This window comes from Corvus brachyrhynchos, unplaced genomic scaffold (assembly GCF_000691975.1).
Source record: "Corvus brachyrhynchos isolate BGI_N302 unplaced genomic scaffold, ASM69197v1 scaffold370, whole genome shotgun sequence".
NCBI lineage: Eukaryota > Metazoa > Chordata > Aves > Passeriformes > Corvidae > Corvus > Corvus brachyrhynchos.
In genome coordinates, this window is record NW_008235977.1 from 341856 (window position 1) to 366434 (window position 24579).

The 24579-nt window shown below is 40.6% G+C and overlaps 2 protein-coding genes across 8 annotated transcripts in view; both read right to left on the minus strand.

Moving 5' to 3' along the window:
- Window positions 1–14524, minus strand: part of CASP8 (caspase 8) — a 19844-nt gene extending 5320 nt beyond the window's left edge. The window contains exons 1-8 of one of the 5 annotated variants that reach the window (XM_017728251.1): window positions 14271–14524; window positions 10518–10847; window positions 9908–10013; window positions 8752–8890; window positions 7199–7287; window positions 6445–6556; window positions 4914–5403; window positions 3264–4139 (exon numbers count right to left, since the gene is read on the minus strand). In XM_017728251.1, coding sequence (XP_017583740.1) covers window positions 3992–4139; window positions 4914–5403; window positions 6445–6556; window positions 7199–7287; window positions 8752–8890; window positions 9908–10013; window positions 10518–10828 — 1395 coding nt within the window. In that variant the 5' untranslated portion in view covers window positions 10829–10847; window positions 14271–14524 and the 3' untranslated portion in view covers window positions 3264–3991. Of the gene's footprint in view, window positions 1–3263; window positions 4140–4913; window positions 5404–6444; window positions 6557–7198; window positions 7288–8751; window positions 8891–9907; window positions 10014–10517; window positions 10848–13164; window positions 13200–14047 lie in introns of those variants that run through there. The other 4 variants (XM_017728248.1, XM_008629734.2, XM_017728234.1 and 1 more) reach the window with 4 other exon arrangements.
- A 400-nt stretch (window positions 14525–14924) lies between these two features.
- The window catches only part of LOC103612146 (caspase-10), a 12808-nt gene continuing 3153 nt past the window's right edge, over window positions 14925–24579 (minus strand). For 2 of the 3 annotated variants that reach the window (XM_017728187.1, XM_008629746.2), the window contains exons 2-8: window positions 22280–22618; window positions 22037–22136; window positions 21323–21458; window positions 20402–20490; window positions 18900–19005; window positions 17648–18152; window positions 14925–17158 (exon numbers count right to left, since the gene is read on the minus strand). In XM_017728187.1, coding sequence (XP_017583676.1) covers window positions 16987–17158; window positions 17648–18152; window positions 18900–19005; window positions 20402–20490; window positions 21323–21458; window positions 22037–22136; window positions 22280–22618 — 1447 coding nt within the window. In that variant the 3' untranslated portion in view covers window positions 14925–16986. Of the gene's footprint in view, window positions 17159–17647; window positions 18153–18899; window positions 19006–20401; window positions 20491–21322; window positions 21459–22036; window positions 22137–22279; window positions 22619–24557 lie in introns of all 3 variants that reach the window. The other variant, XM_017728196.1, reaches the window with a different exon arrangement.

A 24579-nucleotide genomic window follows, 5' to 3' on the forward strand; every position in this document is an offset into this window, starting at 1 on the left:
TTCGGACTGCTTTTGAGCTCGTTCTTGAGCAAACCGAATCTGCTAGTGCGGATGCAAAGGTCTCCATCTGCCTAGGCTTTTCCTGCAGTCGCCTCTCGCCGCTTCCCAGGCACTCACAAACCACTGCTACTTTAATTCAAGGAGAAGGAAGCTTTTATAATACCACTAATTCGCCTTCCTCCTTGCGAGCCTTCTGGGCTGCTGTCAGAAAAGGCAGCACACTCCCTGCCGGCGTTCGGCCCCTAACAGCCACCAGCCATGGAATACAGCTCCCTTCCCACCCGTCCCACAGCTGCTGAAGACAGTTCTACCAACGGGAGCAGGCACTGCGCCATGGCATAGGGCCCTGGGATGCTGCACCACCTCCCCGACACCTTCTGGTGCAGCACTATGGATAGATGGTATTTCACAATAGCAGGGGAGAGATTTTACCAACTGGAACTTCGTCCTTCTGGAAACGAACCTTAACACCTTAATGCTCACTTTGAACCAGAGAGTGACCCTCAGCGTATCCATACTCTCCAATAAAGAGCCAGTGTTCTTGCTAAGCACTGATTTGAAACCAGCATCTCTTCCTTCCTGAAAAATCCAGTAAAAACCAGTTTAACAAAATACTAAATAGAAATCTGTACATTTTTATCACAGAAATGCCTTATCAATGTTCAAAACCCAGTGCAAGATACTTGGTTACTACATGCATGGCAAGTTGGGTCAAAGGTGGAAGGAATCCAAAGACCAAGGCACTTTTCAACAGGCTATAAGCTGACATGTCCCCAAGACATGTTAGATCTTCCTAGCAAAGAGACTGAAGGAGGTACGGATCCATCTTTGCACTCACATACCTGGACCAATCAGGCCTAAATGCAAAGTGGCTACACATACAAAACTGACGTAGAAGACTTAGGCCAAGCTCAGAAGACATGTCCAGGATAACATTCCGCCTAGCTAGGAATGTATGGTTGGCATCCACAAGAGTCAGCCACATTTGGGGCCTGGGGAGTTCCAGTGGCTGTCAATAACAGAACAGAATGACAAGCAAAGGCACACTTACAGAAAGCACACACAGAAATTAATATCTGGGAATTCCCAAAGTTTTCACTTATATTTTTTAGCACATTGCAAAGGAGTCATTGCAGATCAAACATGCCATTCTCTGTTCATAACTTGAAATATCTCTAGTTGAAAAGAGGCAGATTTGAATAATTTCTGAGAGAATGTGCCCATGTTATTTAGGGGTCAGAATAAAAAAGCTGACCAGCAAGGGCTGAACACTCAACACCTCTGGAGAAAAATGTAGCACTAGACACCCTGCTGTACAGCATAATACCCTTAATGGCATGTATTTTGTTTCCACCTCTCCCTGGTCTTCAAATTACCTGCAGGAGATCTTAAGAGATTACAGAAACAGCCAGCCAACAGAATCTAAACTCATCAGCACCTGAATTTGCACTGCTTTGAGAACTGAGCAAACCCTCACATAGGTGGTGGGAATACTCAGGTGGTGGGAATACTCGCCCAACGGGAGAAGGTGGCAGCCAGCTGAACACAGGCAGGCTCCTCACACATGCTGCCAGCCCATCCCAAGAGCAGCACATTTACAAATCATCCTAAAACCATTTGGGTGGAGAGAATGACAAACTTCCCACAGGAGGTGGGCATAAAGAGTTCTTGGTGAAACTGCTGTTAAAGTGAAAGAATAAGTAGCAAAATGTGAGTGACTGGGCAAGGATTCATGCCACTGGACAATATTATTTCTTCTTCTTCAGCTAACAGTCCTCCCCAACTCTTTTAAGTGTTTTCCTTTTCATATAGCATCACTCTGATCTTGCCTGCTTTCAGTTTAAGTCTGCAGGACTTGAACTCGCCAACTTTTCCTTCCTACCAGACTTCAGCCTCCATTTTGTGGTGGCAGTGCTCCTGCTGTCTGAAGACAAAACAGAATTAAGTGCCAGGTTTGTTGTAACTGGATTTGGCCTCCCAGCCATGAGCTGGGAGGAAAGAAAAGGCAAAGTAAAAAACAAAGCTGAGGGCCTTCTGAGAGAAAAAGTGATTGCCCCTCACCATTCTCTAGGTTGTACTACAGAGAAAAAAAGAGTCAGGAAATTGCAGAACCAACTTCCTTCTTACCAGTCAGCTCTGGGGGGGGGAGACAAATCCGTGCAAAAACCTACCAGCCACACTTTTCTCGGAACTGCAAAACTCAAAGTGTGTTTTTTCCTTCCCTGACTACTGCCTGACCTACATATAAAGTCACAGTATGGCTGTTTTCTGCAGTTCTTTATTTGATGGGGTTGTCTCTTCCTCCTAGTAGGCCTGTATCAGCAAGTGATAATGCTAACTAATGAAGGTGGCTGGATTTTAATAGGAAGAACAAAATACCAACTCAATTTAATCACAGTATGTGACTGATTAGCACCCCCTATAGACCCCCCCTTCCCCCCCACGTTCCCCCCCCAGTGGAGGATATCCCAGAGGAGAAGGACAAAAAACATACCATCTCAGAGAAGAAGAGATCATAAAGAAAGTCCAATTTACCTCAACACCAGGGAGATTGGAGGGTGACCTTAGTTTTAGAGAAGACATTTGCACCTGTGAGTCACCAAGTACCCCAAAACAATTAACAAGGAATAATGTCTTCCTGAGCAAGCCAGACCAGCATGGAGGGTGTGGATGCATGGCTCACCCCCATCCAACATAAAAGTATAAAACCTGGACAACTGATAAAATATTTAATCTTTGAAAAGAGCAATGAGCTTGAGCTAGCTTCTACCCACGTTCCACCGTGACTGGGGATGTCCAGTGTCATGATGGTGAGCACACACCTATGTAGTCGTCTCACCCTACTAAATCAAAATCCCATGTAACACCAAATATACCAAGTAAGTAAATTTGATATCCAATTCCTCCTCATATAGAATACCTGAAAGAACTTGGTTTGAGTGTATTGAACTCTGACAGAGAAATACGAGAAACAGACATGCTATAGATTCACAACTTCACTTCTGGAGCAGCTGCCACCTTCCAGCAAGTTTCTCCTAGAGGAAGCAGTTACTGAATGGCCTTACTGGCATCAGCTGCCATTATCATGTTCTGAACTTATTCTTTCCTACCATCTCTCAGCTGCTGTTGAAGGGATATCAATCTGCTACCCCTCAGGGTGGCTGCCAACAAACACTCCAACAAGAGCAAAATGCTCTGCTGAGGTAAAAGTGTTTGTCATACTGATTGTCCCTCCCAAGAAAGGAACACACTGCAAACTGAGGTGATATAAAAACAAAGAGAATTTATTGTTACAGAAACAAGATTACAGAGCTTCCTTCCAGTATTCCACAGTCATTCATGACACTGTGCCCTGAGAGCTCTGAGAAATAACAAACTTCTAAGAACCTTTACTATTGAAAAACGTATACAGCTGGGCTGCTTATTCAAGTAAGTGACTGACATAAACCAAACCAAATATTTAGAAGAAAACAACCAAACTAACATAATCATGGGGCTTTGGTCCTTCTGGAGCAGGATGTTATTTTCCATGAACAGTTATAGCTTCCAAAGACAGACAATTATTCACCTCTGGGTAAGGCAGTTACCACCTTACTCATGCTGCCTGGGAATGGATCCAACATTCTGAATCTGTTCTTTTTTTTTCAGATTTCAGGGACTTAAAACATCTCAGACACAAGTGGGACTTCACTGACATTTTCAGTAACTCTTACAATAGTACTTGAAAGTGCTTTCTCACTTGAAGCCTAGACTGAACATACTCCACTGCTTCTGCAGGACAAAAAGTCAGATGATCTGTAGTTTTCCACAGCCTTACCCAACAGCTACAGATCCAGATGTGGGAAGACTGATTCAATATGGAAGTTGGAAAATTTAGGTCCCATGCCTCCTTAAAGGACTGGGGCTACTACGTAGATCCAGATAATTTCTCATGTAAATTCTCTTCCCTGTCGAAGCCCACTCCAGATGTCATTCCTAACGAACTGTATTCTTAGTTGTCTACTTTTCGTTGTGGAATTTCAAAGATCAGTTGCTTCAGTAGTGTTGATGTTATCTTTGGCATCTGCTTACATCCTTCTAATTCTTTTCCTGCCACTTCGTTGTTCACTTCTGTCAGGATGGCTGTGAAATCCACGCCGCTTGAACAAAAATGAAGAGAATTTACATTGAAACACATGGTACTGCAGCTCAGCCAAGAAGGTGAGCTGTGTTTGCTCCAATAAAGCAGTATCCCAGGGAAGGCTGGTACCTTCCCTCACCCTATTGCCACTGAAATTGCACATTCCATTGAATAACCACAGAATTCAGTGTGTTTTGGGGAAGTAAAAGCAACCTCCATGTAGCATTGCTTTGGTTACAGCCAGAAGAGGTCACTAAGGTGAAACAGAGACAAACCTATACATTCTCCATGTCTTCTTCTGGACACCATGAGAAAGTGGTATCTGAAGGGAAATTCTGTTTTCTAAATGAAGTTTATGAGGGGATGGGTTGGAGGCAATAATGAAAGTTATGACTATGGAACACTGGGGTTTTTTGTCTGTGTAATCCCTCAACAAATTCATCTCTCATCAGGTGTCATTTATCAGTCAAAAAATGTTCAAAACCACAAATATACACACTTGTTTACGTGTAATGCTGCAGCATTACAACCCTGGTTGTCACAGGAAAACCAGGGGAATATATACTTTATATTATATACTTTAATTATGCTTTATAATATATACTTTAGTTATACTTTGGCTCATCTTTAGAAGACTAACAATGCCCAATTTCAAAAGAAATACTGTTCTCCACTGTCCTGCAGGTGAAAAGCATTAACTGCACAAATGCAAAACACTGTGTTTCAGCACAGCATGCTTAAGTATGCACATCTGCAATACCCCAAATGTACAAGAATTAAAAATAATACTTACAGTGGGCAAAGCAACTTCATCTTCTCACAGAGGGATTGAATGTAAACACTGCCAGTCCTACGACTGCGGAAGGACAAATAGTCCTCCACTGTAGCCATGCCAATCAGAATATCAGCCTTATCAGGAATGGAAGTTGAAGGAGTAGCATCCACCTCAAGATGTCCAGAAGAGTCTGGTTCTACTGTAACAGATGGATGACCTAGAGAGCCTTGGCAAGCCTGGATGATAAACACCTTGGGTTTGCCAGCAAGAGAAGGACAATTAGTTCCAGTGAAGCAGGAGACTAAATCTTCGATATTTACACACACATCATCAACGCCTTTGATTTTGTCTTTTTCACCATGGGACAAAATGAAGCAAACAAAACAGTCCATATTTCTATGATCTTTTTTGCTGTATTCTTTAACTGTGTCTTTTAGTTTTTTTCCTTCAAGATCCATGTACTCAACTGTCTCAAACTGAAGCCACTTAAAGACCTCCTTCACAGCCTCTGGGGAAAAAAATCAGAAGGAATTTGTTAAACATACACAGTGACAAGGAAGATGCTGAAACATCAGTGTCTGTGTGGTAGATCAGATATTAGCAAAGTGTTCAGATTCCACCAATAAACTCACCTGACTGGCTCTTAGCCTGCCAAATCCTGTTAGAAAAACCCAAATGCCTAATTTGCCTGGTTTTATTTTTTTTAAACACAACTGGGTTAAGTATCATGCTATCTAAAACAAAAACAGGTTTTAGATTATATGTTGTATCAGTACAAATTAGTGAAGTTTACTGTGTTAAAGCAAGCTTTAACTATGCATTGCATAGTGGTCTCAGATGCCTAAGAACAACACTTGGCAAGTTAAAGAAGTAGCACCTCTTTAGAATGACAAATTCTATCACTTTTAAATGAAGTAGGTCCCTAATTCTGTGAGAATGATCAATGCAGCAAGAAGGAAGTCAGAATAATCTGCTCACAAATGCCATGAAGACTTTCTCAGCAAATGGTGGGCTAATTATTGTAAGGGCAGAGAGAAAGTACCAGGGGAGAAAGCAGCCTATAAATGGGCTGGATGGAGTTAAAGTATCTGTGACATGTCCTTTCATTAATCTGATTTTACTTTTCTGCTCTTGTTTATCTTAAAAGTAACTTGCAGGAAGACAGGCTTCAAGGAAAATTACAGAGCATTTATTTGAGCATTAAAGAGAATTTGAGGACTTAAAAATACTTTTCTATAATAGCTAAGAATTAAAAGCAGTCGAAAACGTGAAATGTGGAATAATAATCACTTTTTCACTACTTGTACATATAACCATGTTTTTAAGACCATGTTTTTTTCCTAGAACAAAAAGTAGATCCTTCTTTAAGCCATCAGCTAAATGTTGGAAGTGGCATATTTCCAATTGCTACAGTGACTGTCACTCCAGTCCCTGGAGGCCAACGAGTACCATGGACATGATTCTTCTTCACAGCAAAGATTAGATAATTGTTTTGGAGAATTATCAGAGAAAAAACCCATACCAGTAATTGGATTTAAAAAGTACTTACCTCCATCTTGCAATGTTCCCTCTCTATTGTAACGTGGATTTTTAAAAATGTGGTTGTTAAGAATCAAACAGTAACCATGGGGGTTATTTTTCATCTTATATATTTTCCCATACTGCAGAAACAAAAAAAAAGCAGGTAGGAAAGCAGAGCCAAACATTCAAAAGAGAAATACACTATATACAGATTGCTGGTCCATCATAATCCAAGCACCAAAAAAAATCACACAGGCCAAGAAACAAGAAAGGAAAAGCCTAAGGATACAATCTAGCTACAGAGGAGAGGAATCTGTATTGTCTCCCTGAACCTCTGTTCCTCTCTCTCTCTTCGGTCAGGATATGATTTTGACATGGGACAAAGGATCCAGAAACACAAATTTTTATGTGCATAGGAAAAGTTCCTGCACCCCACCATTCCCTCTGAGGGTTCTTGTGCGATTCCGGTGAGGTAGCGGGTTCTGCTGTTCCCTTCCCATCTGTCCGGGAGTATCCTGGCCAGGACTTTAATGGCCCAGTGTCCATTACTGTTAGGATTGGTTTTCTTCACTCAGCTGTTCATTCAGTTCTTGCTTAAAAGGTTGCTGACAACCACAAAGAAGGCTTGGTCTTGTTTGGAAAACAGGAATTGTTCCAAGGCCTACATACAGAGCCAGAACCCCTCCCTCTTGGCTGTTTCACCTGCTTAGTGTTATGAATTTATGCTCCCTCTCCCAGGAGTTGAATAAATACTTTAAGGGTAATCTTGAGGTATTTCTCACCGGGTGTGGTGCCTCCCCCTCTGCTCTTTGCTCCTCTGGATGCGCAGACATAGACACAGGATAGCGGACTTCTTCCCTAGAATAATTTTCTAAGAAGAAGATAAAACATTTTAGAACTGAAAGGATAAATCTTCCACTGTGCATATTTCACCACTCAAAAACCCAAAACAAGGAGTGAGGTGGAGGGGGTTTTCACCCCAGTGAGACACCAGCATTTTGTAGAGCTGGGCCAAACATGGCTCCAGTTTCACAGACTACTGGTTAATTATAGAAGCCGTGCAGGGCTGTGCTCCATTGCTTCTCTGCTCTTTTACTGGTAGTAAGATACAGATAATAAAAGGTTGAATGTGAGTAGTCATCCCAGGCAAGCCATTCACCAGCATCTCCACTCTGGGATATATAAGTGAAAGAAGAGACCCATTTTTGTACAATAGTACAAAATGCTGGTCCATTTACTCTAAGGATACTGTCTCTTCTCCAGAGAACTTTACTGTGTGGTGGATGCACCAAGGATGCAAAATACCAGCATAATGAAAGATCTCCTCAAAGCACTTATTTGCATACAGCTTTCTGAAAAAAAAAGTGAAGAAATCGTCAAATTCCTCTAACCAAGGAAACAAAATCACAATACCCATTTTACAAGTTACAAAAATGTGTTTAAATGAAATTTAATTGTCAGGGCAACAAGATCTACACAACATGCTTTTTTCCTACTTATCAAGAGGACAAAATAATAACGGTACTACTGGAAAGCCACTCCCTTATCACAGGACGTGGTTACACTAGCCCGCCTTGGCAATTATCTTCTGCTCTTTTAGAGACACCAGCAGAGGTCAGCAGCACAAAGATATAGAGGGGAAACTAGCTGGTAGCTCTGCAGGGTACTGCATGGGCTGTATAAATGTATCTGAGGCAACACACGTCCTGAGTCATTCAGAAAAAAGTTGTTGCTGACTGAGAAATCCTGTTTCCCAAAGAAACACCCAGCTGTGGTGCCAGAAGGCACCACCTCAGCTCCAATAGCACAGATATACTGAAGTCCTTGAAATTTCCCATCTGGTTACAGAAAGCTACACTTTTAGCCAAGTGCCTGGTTTTCAGGGACTTTCCTTTGACTGAGAGCAAAGGGGCTGGCTAACAGAAGATAATGCTGACAACCTCCCAACACAAGTTTCCCCAAGTCAGCTGTCACTTCCAGTCTCTTACAGTGACTTGGAGGTTGTGCTGGTCCAAAACCAGCACTGCACTTTTTCCTGAACAGATAAATTGCATTTAAGCCAAAAAGAAGGGAGAAGAAGACCATTTACAAGGCACAGAACATATTTCAAGGATAGATACAAGAATCCATGATGGGATATGAAGTAGCAGAAAACTTCAGAAACCACAGTTCTCCAGAGCCGTTCTGCCTATCCTAGGATACCACAGATGCCAAATCAAGGCATCACCATCAGGTCTCTCTCTTATTGCTGGACTTCTAAGCTGCCAAGGATGGAGCCATAAAGACCACAAAAGACCCCAGCTCTGTTCTTAAACAGCAAATGAAATAAATTTACCTTTTCTTTTTTCTTCATAGGCATCAATTTTTTTCTTTAAGTCAGCTCTAAATCCCTGTAATATATCTTTCAGCATTGTCAGGTTATCTTCTTTAATTATCCCATTTATTTCCATTTCCAGAAAGACCTGCAACATTGACTGGTAAAACAAAAACACATAACCCAAACTCATCCAGTGACCTTTGATAACTGCAGTATCAGGCACCTCTGCAACAGGGCAGAAGACAACATCCTCATTCCCAGAGAGTGACCAGCTAAAGACCAATTACTTCTTCCTCCAAACCTCATTAAAGCAAGGGTCAAGATGCAATGCAACTGAATAAACACATCATCACTAAGGTTAAAGCAGGACAATTAGAAACTGCCTATAACTAGGCTATCCTGCTCTGTTTCAGCAGTAGAAAGCACTGATGAGGATAACATGACATCCTGTTGTGCTTTGTGTTCTGATGAAGTGATGTTAAGTCCTTTAGCTATGCCATTTCGCATTTTCTATTACAGAAAGGCTGTTCAGCACTAATTTTGTTTATTAAAGCTCAATTGTCCACCAAGTTGGAGGTAAATCTGCTAATTTTCCTGTAGGTGCCACAATACAAATAGGACTTTTAAGGAAAGTCCTTAATAATACCAAGCATTTTTATAACACTGCTCATTACTTACAAATATTAAACTCACTCACCCAACTTCTTAATACTTTTGGGGAAAAGTTAACAATATGTTCATTACAATAAAGAAGAAAATTTACCCATTGACACACAAAAATATGTGGTTGAACTACATTAGAACTCAATTTTCTATCTCCAAAACATTGTTTTTTCTTTAGCAAACATCGCTCTTCTTAGGTATAGCACATGTCTTATAAAAACATTTGTCTTATAAATGCCAAGCAAAGATTAAAGGAAGAGTGTGATGGATTTTGCAAGAAGACAAGATTAAGGGAACAGGTGGTGGAGAGAAAATAGAATCAGAAGAGCAAAAAAGACAGAGAGACAATGAAAAAAATAAGGGTCCATTCTTTCACACAGCAGCTAACATCACAATTCTCTCAAATCAGATTTTCGTGACTGCAGACTGCTTTCTCTTTCCTCCCTTCTTACAAGAACTAAAGGACTCTGAACTAGCCTTGCAAAAAACTTCTCAAGATCACTTTTCATACAGCATTTTCCTGGAGCTTGTTCTTTGGTAATTGTTTTTGGAGCAGGAACTTCACACTTCTGACATCTTCTGGAGTCAAGTCCTCTGCAATTCCATATAGCAGTTGCCTGACAATAAAGAACAGAGAGTGTCACTGTTGTACCAAGAACGACACAGTCCAGGCTCGGGTTCAAAGGCCAGAAGTGGCTGTATTTAATTATATAAATCAGCTTATATAGCTTTGTTCACAAGAGTGGCGTAACACCATTGGGTGCTTGACCATCTGCCTCCCAGAGCGATTGGCTGAATGGCATAACACCCATTTCCAAAATATTTTTCCCAGTGTGGAAAACAAAGACACAAACAGCCTGCACCTGCAGTATAGTTTACAAAACCTTAAACCATTTTCCCAGCCAGTTAGCATGAGAAAGGAGACTTTCCACAGGTGGCTGTAAAAAATAGGAAAATCTCTCTGCCAGCCCTTTTAGCATCTACAAGAGACACCTTCAAGAAAGCTATAAGAAGTAAACACCACAATTAAACACTTGAACTGCAAAATGTAAAACTCAGAATGGCAGGAATTTGTGTGTAATAAATGGAGTTACACATGCATTCTGCATGCTTCTGTTTACCTGTAAGCTGACACCTGTGCCCTGCCCGGGAGCTGCAGCTCTCTCTCCATCTCCTCCCGGCTGGAGCCCAGGTGGGCAGTCAGGAGGTCAATCCGACCGATGCGGTAGAGCAGCTCCTTCAGGAGGGACAGGTTCCCCACTCCGATCATGTCTTTCTCCTGCAGCACTTCGAAGAAGGCCTTGGGCTCCTGGATGGCTTCCAGCTTCCTCCTGGGAACATGTTCCAGGCTGAGGAACTTAAGAGCTGACAGTTCATCTGTGACCAAAGCCTCAGAAACTTCAAAAAGCAGTTTGCGGAAGTCTCTACTCATTTCACATCAGGATTTGGATCTAAACACAAACAGCAGTTGATTTCATGTGTCAGTAAGACTAGTGCATCAACATGATTTATGTAAGAGGTATCACATCATGTAGAATAGCCCAAAATAAACACGTGCTATCAGAAGTACTTCAATAGAGACAGGCTGTCTTGCTACCATAGCTTTGATGCTTAACTCTTTCAGTTCTCTGGACTTGACAAAGAATATTAAAACCTCTGGACTAAGTGACATTACCAGAGAAATGGTAATTTCTCAGAAAGATCATTCTTGCCTCCTATGGTGTGTCTAGACAGTGGGAAGTACCAATGTACAGGATGTACAATCTTGGCAGGCTGCTGCTGGTTTTGTTTGGGTTTGGGTTTTTTTGAAGTTTGATACCATTTGGGAGAAACAGCCACTTGCCCATCTGAAGTATAGACTATGTAATAAATGAGACTGCCAAATTTTACACCACAACAAAGGTTTTACATCGTAACAACGTTAAGAGTCCACATGAGTATAGCTACTCTAAGCTATCCGGCTTCTCCTTTTTTTTTTTTACTGCTTCGGGTCAGCATACCCAAAGCACCTCTTCCTGTTTTGGTTTATCTGCATCAAGTAAAACTCAGTTCCCAGCTCTCAATTAATTTGTAGTATTAAAAGCAAATACAGATCATGTCAACCCTTTTAAAAAGGTCAGAATTCCTATCAAACTATCTTTGTTTTGCTGAGCATGAAATAGCACTTCCCTTCTCCTCCACTTTCTCCATCAGCTTTAGAAATATTAAACTTGGCTTATGGATTCAACTTTTGAGCACAAGAGAAAGTTAGAAAATACCAAGTGCAAGCCTTCCAAATGACACTTAAAGGACCTGCTTCTGCTGATGTGATCACCCATGGAAACTTTGGTGTTTGTTATAAATTCTTGTCAGGCTGTATTTATACAATACACTTCCACAAGAGTGGAGGCTAACAAGCCCTTAATTTTGCACAGTACACTTCACAACTCCCACAACAAATGCCTCAAAAGGTGCTGGCTCACAAGCCACAACATTCAACAAAAGGTGCTGTCTCACAAGCCACAAAAATCTCCACAAGCTCCCCCCTCCCACAACAAACTTCAAAATGGAATATGGGGTAAAACATTATAGCTGTGCAAGCCAAGAAAAGGAAGAAAGGAAAGCATATCACCAGTCCTTAGAGCCTGTGTTGATGCTGCCTCATGGATAGTCTGGAGATGGAGAAAGACAGACAGAGAAAAGGCAGGGAAAATAGGGGGGAGGGGGTGTGTGCCCTATCCATGCCCTGCTATAGTTAACCTGGAGCATGCCCATTATCTAAATTAGACTTGTGTATTTTGTTCATGCGTGCACCAGCTCACAGGAAGTGAGCTGGGCTGGGGGAACGGAGTACGAGTCTCAGGGCGGAGCAGGGAATTGGCTCAGCACAGTGCTGGCCACTGCCACAGGACCTTCTCCTCTGATCACGCCTTTCCTGTAGCAATACTCAGAATGTTTGAGACCAAAAAGTCAACAGACAAAAGAAAACTTCCTACTGGAAGTTCTACTGGAATACTGTAATCCATTTTACTTACTGCTACTGCAAATGTTTCAATACCAATATGCCAAGGTAGCCCAGCTGACTAACTGGTAACAATAATTAGCAGACATTTGTATTCTGCTCTCCTCCAAGGACCACTCTACAGCAAAGGAGCTTTTTGTGGCATGCCCTTCTTGGTCAGCATTCTGTTGATTAGCAAGAGTTAATGTACAACTGAATCTCAAACCTTTGCATTTCAAACAAACTGATAAAACAGCAAATTGTGTTGTGACACAGCACATACAATTCATGTTCTGCCGCAAAATACTGTTTTCTTTAAATCCATTAAAACCAAACTTTTAAACAGGCAACAATCCATATAATTCAGCCCATATAAACCAGTAGCATGCTTAACCTCACAATTCAGTGATTACCTGACTTTATATTTCTATAACCCCACAGGAAAGAATATTTTCTTGGTAGCTAGTTATGAAGTTATGTCTCACATAAATAATGTCTTTCATTTAAGATACAAGGGATATTGCTAATAAAAGCAAATCTTTCTTGTAAAGGGAATTTTCATTTTATTTCTCAAAGGCTGTAAGTTTCAAACCCATCAAATTATTGCAGTTAGAAGAGATGTGCCACCTATATGCTACATTTAAGCCTGTCTGTAATTACAGTGAGCACAATTAAAACAATATTTAACTGCCGTTTTTCTCCCAGTTTACTAACTTAAAAGACACAACTGATACAACAAGTAAAATTAATAATAATAATAATAATAATAATAGTTTTACATCACTTACATGGGAGGACAGGCTGGAGGAGTGCCAGAACAATCCTGAAAAAAGTGAGACAGCCAGTCTCTAAAGTTCCAGGAAAAGTACTGCCTTTTATATGATACAGTATTGTCACATGACTTACAGGAAGTATGTTACAATGGAATAAAATGTTAATAAAGCAGAAGATTTCACACTTTGATTTTCAGAGAACTGATTATTACAGAACTTGTGAGAAAAAAAATGGTAAATAAGCCATGAAAGTAATCAGGTTTTGTTTTTAAGGCAACACACTAAGCAGCATACCTAGTGCTTTCTAGCAAAGAGCACAGCTCAGCTCTTTTGCTCTCATACATACAAGGACGGTGCAAGATGGCTGAATCAATTATGTCTTTTCATTTAGAATATCTCAGTCCCACTGTCCTGCTGTGTCACCAGATCTTACCCCCTTTCTCCAAAGTCCCTCCCCAACTCACCCTAGCTTATTTTTATCAGGAAGGTATTTCTTAAATTAAAACAAGTTAACTATTAGCACCAAATTCAGCAGTAGCACTCAGTAAATACAGGGAACTCAACAACTAAGCATTTTTCAGAAATTATTTATGTAATATACTACCCCTTTTAGAGGAGAATTTGAACAATAATTAACTTTTTACATCTTCACTCTCTTTGAAGTAAAGAACTCAGCCTTCGATGAAGAGGTTCCCAGCATGCAAGTTGCTGGTATCTTCCACGCAGCAGGAAACAGAACAGCGCTCAGTATGGCTACCAGACTCTCGAAAGACTCTCAAGGCAGCATTATGAAGAGAGAATTAGGAGAGCCAAAATTGTTAAAATTTTGCAGTGAAAACAGCCATTCATTGATTTCAATCTATCTATCTATCTTTACAAACTCAAAATTATAACATACCCTTTGACAGAATGAGGCGTACAAATTCCTTCCAAAAGACACGCTCTCGTAACAGATCAGAAAACCTTGTTTCAGTGGCAGGAATTGTGCCATCATCCAAAGGCTGGGAGCAGCACAGAGGAACACCCCAAGTACTCTTTCATCTTCAGGTCCAAAATGTTTGTCTCCATGTCATTTCAAGTCTCAGCATCTATTTCCCTCCATCATTTCTTCTGTGTTTTACCTGAACCAAGACTTCAGTTGCAGTCTGAAAGACCCAGCATGCCGTGATATGCGCTGTGACAAATAGATAATGACTTCTCCTCTCATACAGCAGTTTGAAGGACCACCCCTTTTGGCACTATTAGTTTCACTTTTGATTTCTTCCTCTCTCGCCCGTCCTGGAAATGTTCCTCTCCTTTTGTTAAATTAGTCTCCCTAATTTCCCTCGGCTTCCCTGCACTCTGGTTTCCCCCAGAACTGTCTCAGTGACCCAATCTTTTCCTTGTACAGCCTGCCAAAAATTAATCTCTGTAGAAAGGGTGATCTTGAGGAAGAAAAACTGCTGAGGCTCCTGCCTGCTCAGCAGCAACTGTAGTGACTGTGGCCTGCACTGGCATAAGGTGGGAAACACAGCTCCTGCACAAAAAATGACAGGAGGGACAGGATACTAGAAACTTGATTTCCACTTTAAGATCATGACCGTACCAAGATACCAACCCCAGAAGGCTCTTTTTACACTAGTTCCACTTAAATCTGTCTATATAGGGGCTGCACAAGACACAGCCCTTCCTTAATTCTGTAGGTGAAGAGCGCACACATATGCATGTGTCTGTATGCTATCAGTAAGCCTCAACAGCAACCAACCCCATTTGTGTGTTTGTTTGTTTGATGCTGGTTTCTTTCTGGCACAGCTCTGTGTCACCAGAGTTCCAGGGAAGGTGTACCATGTGGACAGCAAGGAGTGATGAATATTTAAGTTGTACAACACTGACCTACTCTCACCAAGAGTTCCAAACTTCCACCTCACAATACACTGCAGGAGATCACATAGAAATGCCCAACTGGCTGGATAGCAGCTGCAGTTCCAGTGCTAAGCCTGCCCTGCCTTTGGGCTTGTGCTGACAAGTCCCACTGCGTGCAGCCAGGTATTACAGTGTGCAGCCACATAAACACAGCACTCAACACACACAAGTAAAATATTCACACTAAATAGGCTAAATTAGGGTAGCGGAAACTTTGTTTAAACAAACTTCTTATGAGCAAGGGAGACTTTAGCAGTCTCTCACACTTCACAAGTGTGGATCCTTCCCCCCTCGGGAACTCAAGGCAGAAGTCAGCTCAGACTCTTTCTGACTGCCTTTACCTACCTATGATTTAACTGGAGATTACCCAGGCAGAAGTTTCTACAGAGAAAGTGAGATAGCACAATGACATTCCCTGTCTACCAAACTAAAAATGAAAACAAGAGCCTGCAAAACAAGGTCAATGATTACTCCATACTGATAAAAAATTCGTTTCCTAAACATGCAAAATGAGTGCATCAAGTTTGAACAGTAACTGCAAGCCAGAAACATCACAATTCCATCCCAATGTTATATATTCCACTACAGGACAAAACATTTTTCTTATCTGTGACATAAATGTAACTTCAAGTGTGGCAGCCATGCTAACACAGAAGACTTAAAATGCAATGGGCCACACAAGTACCACTTCATTATCATAAAGGGACCATCATGTTTTGGAAAACTGGCTGCATTTCAATGCTTTGTATGATGCAAAACTCCCCTCCTAAAAACAGTGCAAGCTAGAAATTGTACCCGATAGCACTAGACAGTACTCTCTCAAATCTCCACCTTAAGGTATTGCTAATCATATATAACAATGAGTGTTTTGATAAAGTTTCACTTCAGCTTAAACCCTGAAGCAGTTAAAACCTCACTGATTCATGCAGCCAAACAAAGTGCAGGAATCAGTCAGAAACAAGGATAAGCCTTACCCCAATAAATAATTTTTATCTCATCAAGCTCTTAAAATGTATTCATTTAATGCAGTAACAAACAGGAAAGACACAGGCATACATAATAAATGCTCGTAACAAAACAACATAGCATTATTTCAGTTAACTCACAAAATTCTGTTAGCAGCTTAGTCAATAGAAGCCTTGTTTCTCAAATGGCTGCATTTTAGATCCTAAACCAATAAATGATAATTAAAAAATGTAATGCTTAACAAAGTTAATCTGACTGCTGTATTTCATGGCATGCAAATCTTCTATCCTAAATTTTCTCAGAAGTGATGGGAAAATAAAAGTTCACAAGGTCTAACAGAGGGAATAACAGGCAGCACTTTGGCTTTACTCAGTTCTGAAAAACTTCATTGTACATGAAGTTTATATTAGCTATTTGAGGGTATCAGTGTGCACTGTAGAACAAATTGCTGATTTCAGTTGGTAACTGGTTCTTTATTAAGTTTCATTAGAGAGGAAAGAAATTCTTTTCCACTTACTACTAAAGGTTTTGTCTCTTCATTCCCACTTTTTCTCTCTATGAACATAGCTAGTGGATTTAGAAACAGGATTTAAAATTGTTAGCCTGCAAAATAAAACATGATGAGACTAAACCAGACCATTAACAATCCTGGTTTAGATATGAAAGCTTACATGCAACCCCAATGCTGCCAGAAAAAACCTTTTGTATTTGCAGCCTGTGCAGGTACAAAAATGTTTAATATGACAGAAGTGTGGTTCTTCCAACACTGATAACTCTGAATATATAGATGATGTAAATAGCTGGCACATGGATTGTTTTAATTGTATCTCCTCCAGTTTCACAGTTTGTTTGACAAAAAATTTATGAGACCTTGCATGAAAGCTAACAAATCCTCGGGGTTTTGGCTAACTGTCTTAAAACAGGTAGTGTGATGAACTGCATTTAAATGAGATGATAAAATGATTTGTTTTAAAAGCCTTGATGTTGCTCTGAAGGTGGAGGGGCTGTAGGTATTGGAAATATAAATTTTTTTCTGAAGGTATATGCTGGCTGGGGCATTTGCTTCTTTGTCCCTGAAGGGCTAACACGTCTGGCCACATCTTCGTTAACTTGTGTAAGAATTGACAAAATATCTTCACCCCTACAGCCAAAAGGAGAGAAAAAAAAAAAAATTACTTATTAGTGAGCAGATGGCAATCCACTTAACATCTCCCTGACCAGCTAGAAGATACAGTATGAACATTTAAAACACAGAAAAGAAAACACATCCTTTTCTCCAAATTTCTCTTGTCCTCATTTGAGTCATATTAAAAACCTAAGACCTTTTCTTGCTCTGTCTTGCTTAATTCAACCAATAAAGAAAAATACTGGAATAAAATATTTTTACCTATATCCACTCAAGAAACTGCGCCGCCTGAAGATTATAGATGTGAGGTCTTGAGTGTTTTTTCACAATGAACTTCACATTCTTCAGATTACATGTATGGTACTAGCAGTGTTAATGTAAATTTATCAGTGTAAAATCATCAGTTTAACTAATGCCGTCCACCTTAGAACATGGGTGGGTGTTCCTAGATGAACTGCCTTTGGAGAAGAAAAATTTAATCAGAGCACTAAGCCAATTATTTACCTTGGTACCAACAACTGCAGCTTGCTGCAGAGGGCCTGAATATACCAAGTACCCTCTTCAATGTGCCGGAAAGAGACGTAACCATCAACTGTGGCCATGCTTAGGAGGAAATCAGCCTCTTCAGGAATACTTTCAAAAAGAGGAAAGCTCTCTTGCATGGAAGACAGGTCAGAAGTTTGTGCACCAGTATCAACATAGACAGGACGCTGTATTTTGTTACCCTGGCATGCTTGGATAAAGAAGAGTTTGGGTTTTGCAGCCAGCTGGGGACATTGACTGGCAGTGAAGTGGGACATAAGGGTGCGTATTAATACAAGTTTCTCATCTGTCCCGTAGATTGCTCCTGACTCTCCATGAGATAGAATACAACATACAAAACAGTTCCTGTCTTCGTGATCTTGTAAATCCTGCCAAGTTTGCATGAGACTTCTAATATCCCCAGACGTCAGATCTGTGTATGTTCTCACATCCAGACCAAGCCATGTGAATACTCTCTCCAGTTGCTCTGTAAATAAATGAAAGATAAAAGGAAAATTTAAGGCAAGAGAGAAACATTTTATGAAGGCACCATGCAAGCTAATCTTGGAGGGGGAAAGACCTTACACCCTCACCCTTCTGCAGATTGATCCTCATACTAGTACCAACTAAAGGTTAACTGGAATAAAAAAAGACAGCATCAGCTCAAACACAGAGTTCCTGGGTTTTTCTAGAAAAGTTTCAGAAAATAGTGCATACATTGTCATTGTAAGTGAGCACACAAATGACACTTGAAAACATGAAGAATCTGCCCTTGCCCAGTTTCAGATAAGATCTTTTGAAAACTTCCTCACATCATTATTTTCCAGGTGCAGTTTTGACTATTAAGAGTTCCATACATAAGAGATAAATAGAGAAAACAGAACGAAGTAATAAGTATGAGTTGCTTGATTATGGAATTTTGCATTATATTAGGGAGAATGATGGTTTAATTTAGTTTAGTTTTAGTTCTTTACTATAGCTGTAGATAAAGGATAAGTAAAAAGAGATTCTTAAAGTTATTCAAGAATGATCGAACTGAAAAACCCAGTGGTTACTTGTCCTTTAACCTTTCCTCCCCTAGGATACATAAATGACAATTTAACACTTATCAAATATTTTACTCTTTTAGAATATTAATTAACCATACACAATAAAATACAGAGCAATACTACGTAATCAACTCACCTGGGGAAACAGAGACTAATCCTCCAAAAATCTCACTTCAGTAACTTACCAGCATCTTTGCAAGAACCCTTCCTCTGAGAACTATTGAAGTTAACATTATTAATAATGAGACAAAATCCTCTGTGTGGTCCATCCATTTTGTAGCTTGTCATATTCTGTGGAAAGGAGATGAAAAAAAGCTTACAGTTTCAACAAATTTATTCAACTTACTCATATTTCCTTAACATGTCTCAAAATTGGCATCCAGGAGTTAGAGGCACCTAAGACTGTGGGCTATTTTTGAACATCTGGAACTCAATGGTGCCTCCTTGTGTGAAAAAACATCAGTGGAACTCCAAGCACACTGTCACCATCCTATCAAACTGTAGAAGGAGGGTTTAGCATTTGGGTTCTCATCTGTATGCAAAAGGCAGGATTCAGCAGCCAAACTCTGCAATCTGAGTTGGTGATGGGGACAGCACTCCCCAACTGTTTCCAATGTCAAAACAGTATTTTAGCTTTGTGGCAGAGGATTCACAGTGGAACTGTAGGATGTTAGACATCTGAGTTAGTTTTTTTTGAGAACAGTAATGAATACCTGGAGCAGGCGATTCATACTGTTCCACTGGAAAAGGATGCAAGCAGAACAGAAATCTCAGAAGTGCATAAACCTACCACACTAGCAGTTTTTCTGCTAAGACTTAAAATTACCTCCCACTGTTAAAAAAGAACATTTTTAAAGCTTAAAAACTCCATCCACTGCAGTCCCTTCCTGCTCACTAGAGAGCAATACACCCCTCCTTTTGTGCATTTTAGTAGAACAAAATGAAGACAGCGCTCCAAGTTCCTTCAACAGCTTTGCTACAGCAGTCCAAACATCAGGTGATGAAAGGATGTCATAGCACTGCACTTCAAAGAATTAAATTGCTATAAACAAATGGAGCAACTTGTTCCTTCAGTATCCATGGTCATCACAAAGTAAAGGCCAGAGGGAAATTTCAGTGGTTCCACTGCTGTGGTAAAGAGTGCACATAAGGCTTCTAAAGAGGGATCTCACAAAAGAGATCTCTTCTCATGTACCAAGACCTCTGCAATAGCTTACTAAAATCTCTTGCCTCCTTTTAATCTTTCTAACAAGGGCTTTGCATGCTACCCCTTATCACTTCTAATTTCAAGATGCCCTGAGGCCTTTTCTAAGCCAAATTAAAAAAGTGAGAACTGTGAAGCTCCATTTGTCTCTGTCTTGCACATTCTACTGCCATCTCCAAAATGCACAACTTAGACAAATGCAAACTGTTTTTGCCTTTATCAGGACAATAAGCACATGCACTGGTGTGTGAATAACTTCAAAGGTATTATGCCCATTTTGCCTACAACACACCTTTCAATATTGCCAAATTTCTAGCCTCCAAGGTTAAAATATTCTTTGAAACATGCCAATTTGTCAGTCAAGTCAAGAAACTTTACGAGACATACAGATATCTCACATGTCCTTGCATGATGTCATTTGAGAGAGGATGAAGACCTCACATCTCTAGGTATTCAAAAAGGATTTAAGAGATTGTCTCAAACCTTGGATTCATTTTCTACATTGCTGAATTCTCCACGCAGCTCCAGGTTTAGTTCAGGGAAGGCTTGCGTAAAATTAGCTGCCTTGTTACCTAGAAAAAACCCCAGCATAGATATTTATGAAGATAAATCCAATATTTGTGGACGTAGCAAAAAGGAGTTTAGCTACAATACATCCCTTTTTGTATTTGAAATACTGTTTCATTGAAAGGAATGATTCCTCCATACAAGACAGCATGGTCATAGTCAATGGATCTATTCTGAATGTTTTCCAGTTATTTTTATTACATATATTTTTGTGACAAAGGCAAAGCTTCTATTTGTATTGAAACTGCAGAACAAAGATATCCATGGTACAAGGATAGATTCTACCCAAGACATTCAAATTAATTTTTCATCTGGAAATCAGCTTAGAAATTAACTGTATTTATGAAGACCCCTGAATCACTTATAAATCTCATATTTTCTTAATATAAGAACAGAAATCACCTGTATGCTCATAGCCCACGTACCAGACACATATGCACACACACAGTTTGTCTTGCCAGCCTATTAGTAGGCAACTGCCTTTATGTAGTGCACATTCATAGATCACACAGTGCCTTTTACAGGACAGTCGTCATCATCTCAATACTATTAATGGGGAAATGGAGAAGTGTGACATAACTATAAAGGGATTTTCAGTTTCCCAGCCTGTTCTGTATGTGCTGGGCTGCTCTGTGTGGCCTCAGATATTCCAGCACATCCCTGTTTTTCATGGATTCAGCTAGGAAATAATGCAAGCCAGGAATTGCTACACCAGATTTATGCCACTCTAGCTCCTGTTTCAGCAATACACACATATGACCTTAAGTTCAGTTGCCCAGACCCAACTAGTACTTTCTGCATTTTAGCAAACCTACTCCTAGACTATGAATTTCTCACCTTTTGCCTTTTTGTAGCACTTTATTGTCTCCAGGAGATCAGGTGAAACGGTCACGCAGACATCCTCCAGTATCTGTACATTGTCTTTAGTTAAAAGACCCTGTTTTTCCAATAAAATCAGCAAATCCAAAGCAGACTGACAGCCAAAAGGAGAGAGTAAAATATAATTATTGTTCCTTAGAAATCAAAACATGCCTCTCAGCCCTGTCTGTCTCAAACAATCACATTATTATCTGCTTTTCTCCCTACCAACAAGGACCAAACAGTCAATTTTACATCACTGTTGAAGCAGAAATGTTGCTTCATGGAAAGCCACTGGTTGTGTTATTATTTGGTATGGTCTTTTTTAAACAGATTCACCCAAACTGTATTAATGACTCTTGGCTTCAAGAAGGCTTCACTGCTGTGAAACAGTACCAATGACACATGGACATGAATCTCCCTTGCATATGGCTCAAGCAGGACAAAGATTTGATTTGTCACTTTTTTATAATCTGATGCTAGACAGTGAACTGTCAGTGACTGACCTTGGCACAAGGGACCAAATTCTACTCTTAACCTGTCAACATCTTCCTTCTTGCTATCCCTATGAACACAACCAGCCTAGCTGCATATTATAGCTCTATTCTGCCAAACACTTTTCACACTTCTGCTCCTATTTCCCACCTTCCTTCCCTTCCCACCATAAACACATTTGGCTCACTCCTCACATACAAGAGTTATCCATCGCTTTGGAAGATGATTTTGCAGGAGGAATATGATTTCCTTCAACATCTCATTGGTGATATTCTCTGACAGTTCATACAGCATCTGCCTGTAACAGAGATCCAGTGAGATAAAAGTGGAACAGAAGATGGTGTAAAAACCAAAGGCAATCTAAGAACTCAAAAATGGAAAGGAAAACAGTATGGCATAGATAGCAGTAATGGAGGGAATAGATTTCCACTGCAAGCTTACCTGTATGGAGATACTCTTCCCTTCTCATGCAGACGTTCTTGTACTTTCTCCTTGGTGTAACCAAGTTTCTCGAGCAAGGAGTGACATTTAATTCTGTATAAGAGTTCAGCTAGTAGGAAAGTGTCTTCTGCATTCAGATATTCCTGAGCCATAAGAAGCTTAAAGATGTCTAGTGCTGACTTCACACCTTCTAGTTTTCTGAGGTGGAGCAAGTCAGTACAGAGAAATTTTAAAGCTTCTACATCTTCAGTCACCAGATTTTCGCTAATAAGCAAAAGCTGCTGATGGAACTTCAAGCTGACATCATCCTCCATGTTGCTGGAACAACAGTCTCTCTGCCTGAAAGCAAAAAGCAAACACTAGTAACACTTGCATCTTCAATATAGCAATCCTTCTACTGAAATTTTACCCAATGACTGCTTGGAAGCCCTGAATTACCTTTTAATAAATAAAGGTTTTAAATAAATTTGAAATTTACTTCCTTCTCTAAATACAAGACTACAAAAAAGACCAGATTTGGCAGAAGCTCCAAACAACCCAGTCTATAATTGAAGTTAGCTCTTGTCTGAGCAAAAAACTGTGCTGGATGACCTCAAGGTCTGAGTTTCCTGTTCTTTTAAACATCTTCCACATTTAGATCTTCGCTTCTCTCCATTGCAACTGGGAGGAGTCCCTGCAGTAACTTATTACAACTATTGATGGAGACAGCACAGTGGTTCATGCATATTCTTTGATCCATAGTCCAAGGGCTTCTTTTCTGGCTGTAGCACAGAGGTGTTCCTCTGTTACAAGGCTGACACCCAAGCTGAAGCTGTGGAATATCCATTCACTCCCAGTCGTATCTTGCTTCCAGGTTGTATATGACATTTGGCATAGAAAAACCCTTATAAGCCTCCCTTACAAGTAAATTTCAGTTAAAATGTAATAGCACTCAATGCTCAGTCTAAATAGGCTCTGCACAAGCAACTCAGTCTTACTGAGGTTTAATAGAGACTGATCAACCTTCCACTACACCAACTTCTTCCCTGTAGCCTAGGCAGTTCTATTCTGCCCATGGAAGGTTAAATAGGTAAAAAGGTGCTTCAGTGCCTTCTGGCTGGTAGGTCTTCAATCTTATGTTTAGAACAGCTGGAAGCAAAGGTTTCTACATGAGGAAGCACAAGAAAAGTATCAGGAAAGCAAAGAAGGGACAGCACCTATGAATCCAAAACCTTTGAAACACCTGGGAGGAGAAAAACCAAAGAGGATATCATAACCTGTGGGGGCACAGAGAAGCCTTCTTTTCCCTGTGCTCAATAACTCCAGTTCTCAGCCTGTCTTCACAGACAGAGGTGCTCCATCCCCCAATCATCTTCATGGCCCTCCTCTGGACCCACTCCATCAGGTCCCCATCTTTCCAATGCTGAGGACCCCAGAGCTGGATGCACTCCAGGGGGGGTCTCACAAGGGCAGAATAGAGGGGCAGAATCACCTTCCTCGACCTGCTGCTGATGCTGTTTTTGATGGGGACAGTCTTTTGGGCTGCGAGTGCACACTGTTGGCTCATGTCCAGCTTTTCATCCACAATAACCCCCCAAGTCCTTCTTTGCAAAGCTGCTCTCAGTGGCTTCTTCTCCCAGTCTGTATTCATATCTGGGATTGCACTGACCCAGGTGCAGCACCTTGATCCCGCTCAAATTCCTTCATCTACCTTTAAAATAGTTTCCAAGTCCGTGTTGCTACCATTCTTGGAAACGTTTTTTCATTTCAGACATTTCCTGCTTGAGTTTGGAATACCTTCAAGACTTCTCCTCACTTGCTAGGTGTCCATAAGCTTTCCTCCCTGCCTCTGGACGGAGGGCAGGCTGGGCTGGCCTGACCACCTCTCCCAGCACTACAATGATACCGCCAGCTCACCCGCTGCTCAGCGTACTGCTATGGGGTTTTTAGAATCCTCTATCGCTTCATGCATTTTACAGGTCACTGAAAAACATCATGGTAAAAACCAAGAGTCCTAAAGCAAAGGAAAGCGAGCAAAGAATCCGGTAAAACTGGGTGATGCTGAACACCCAGCACCAACACACGGGGGCGCAGCATGTGCTCTCTGCCCAGGCTTGGCGCGGCTCACTCGCACATTCACAGCTGGGCTGGCAGGGCATCGACACAGAAAAGTAACGAATCCGCGTCTCGTACGTATGCTTTTGAGATATAGCCTCAGAAAAGGAAAATCGTATAAAATAATAAAATAATCGTATAAAATTATTTTATTATAATAATAATAAAATAATTGTAAAATTACCTTTCTCTTTTTCTTTATAAAG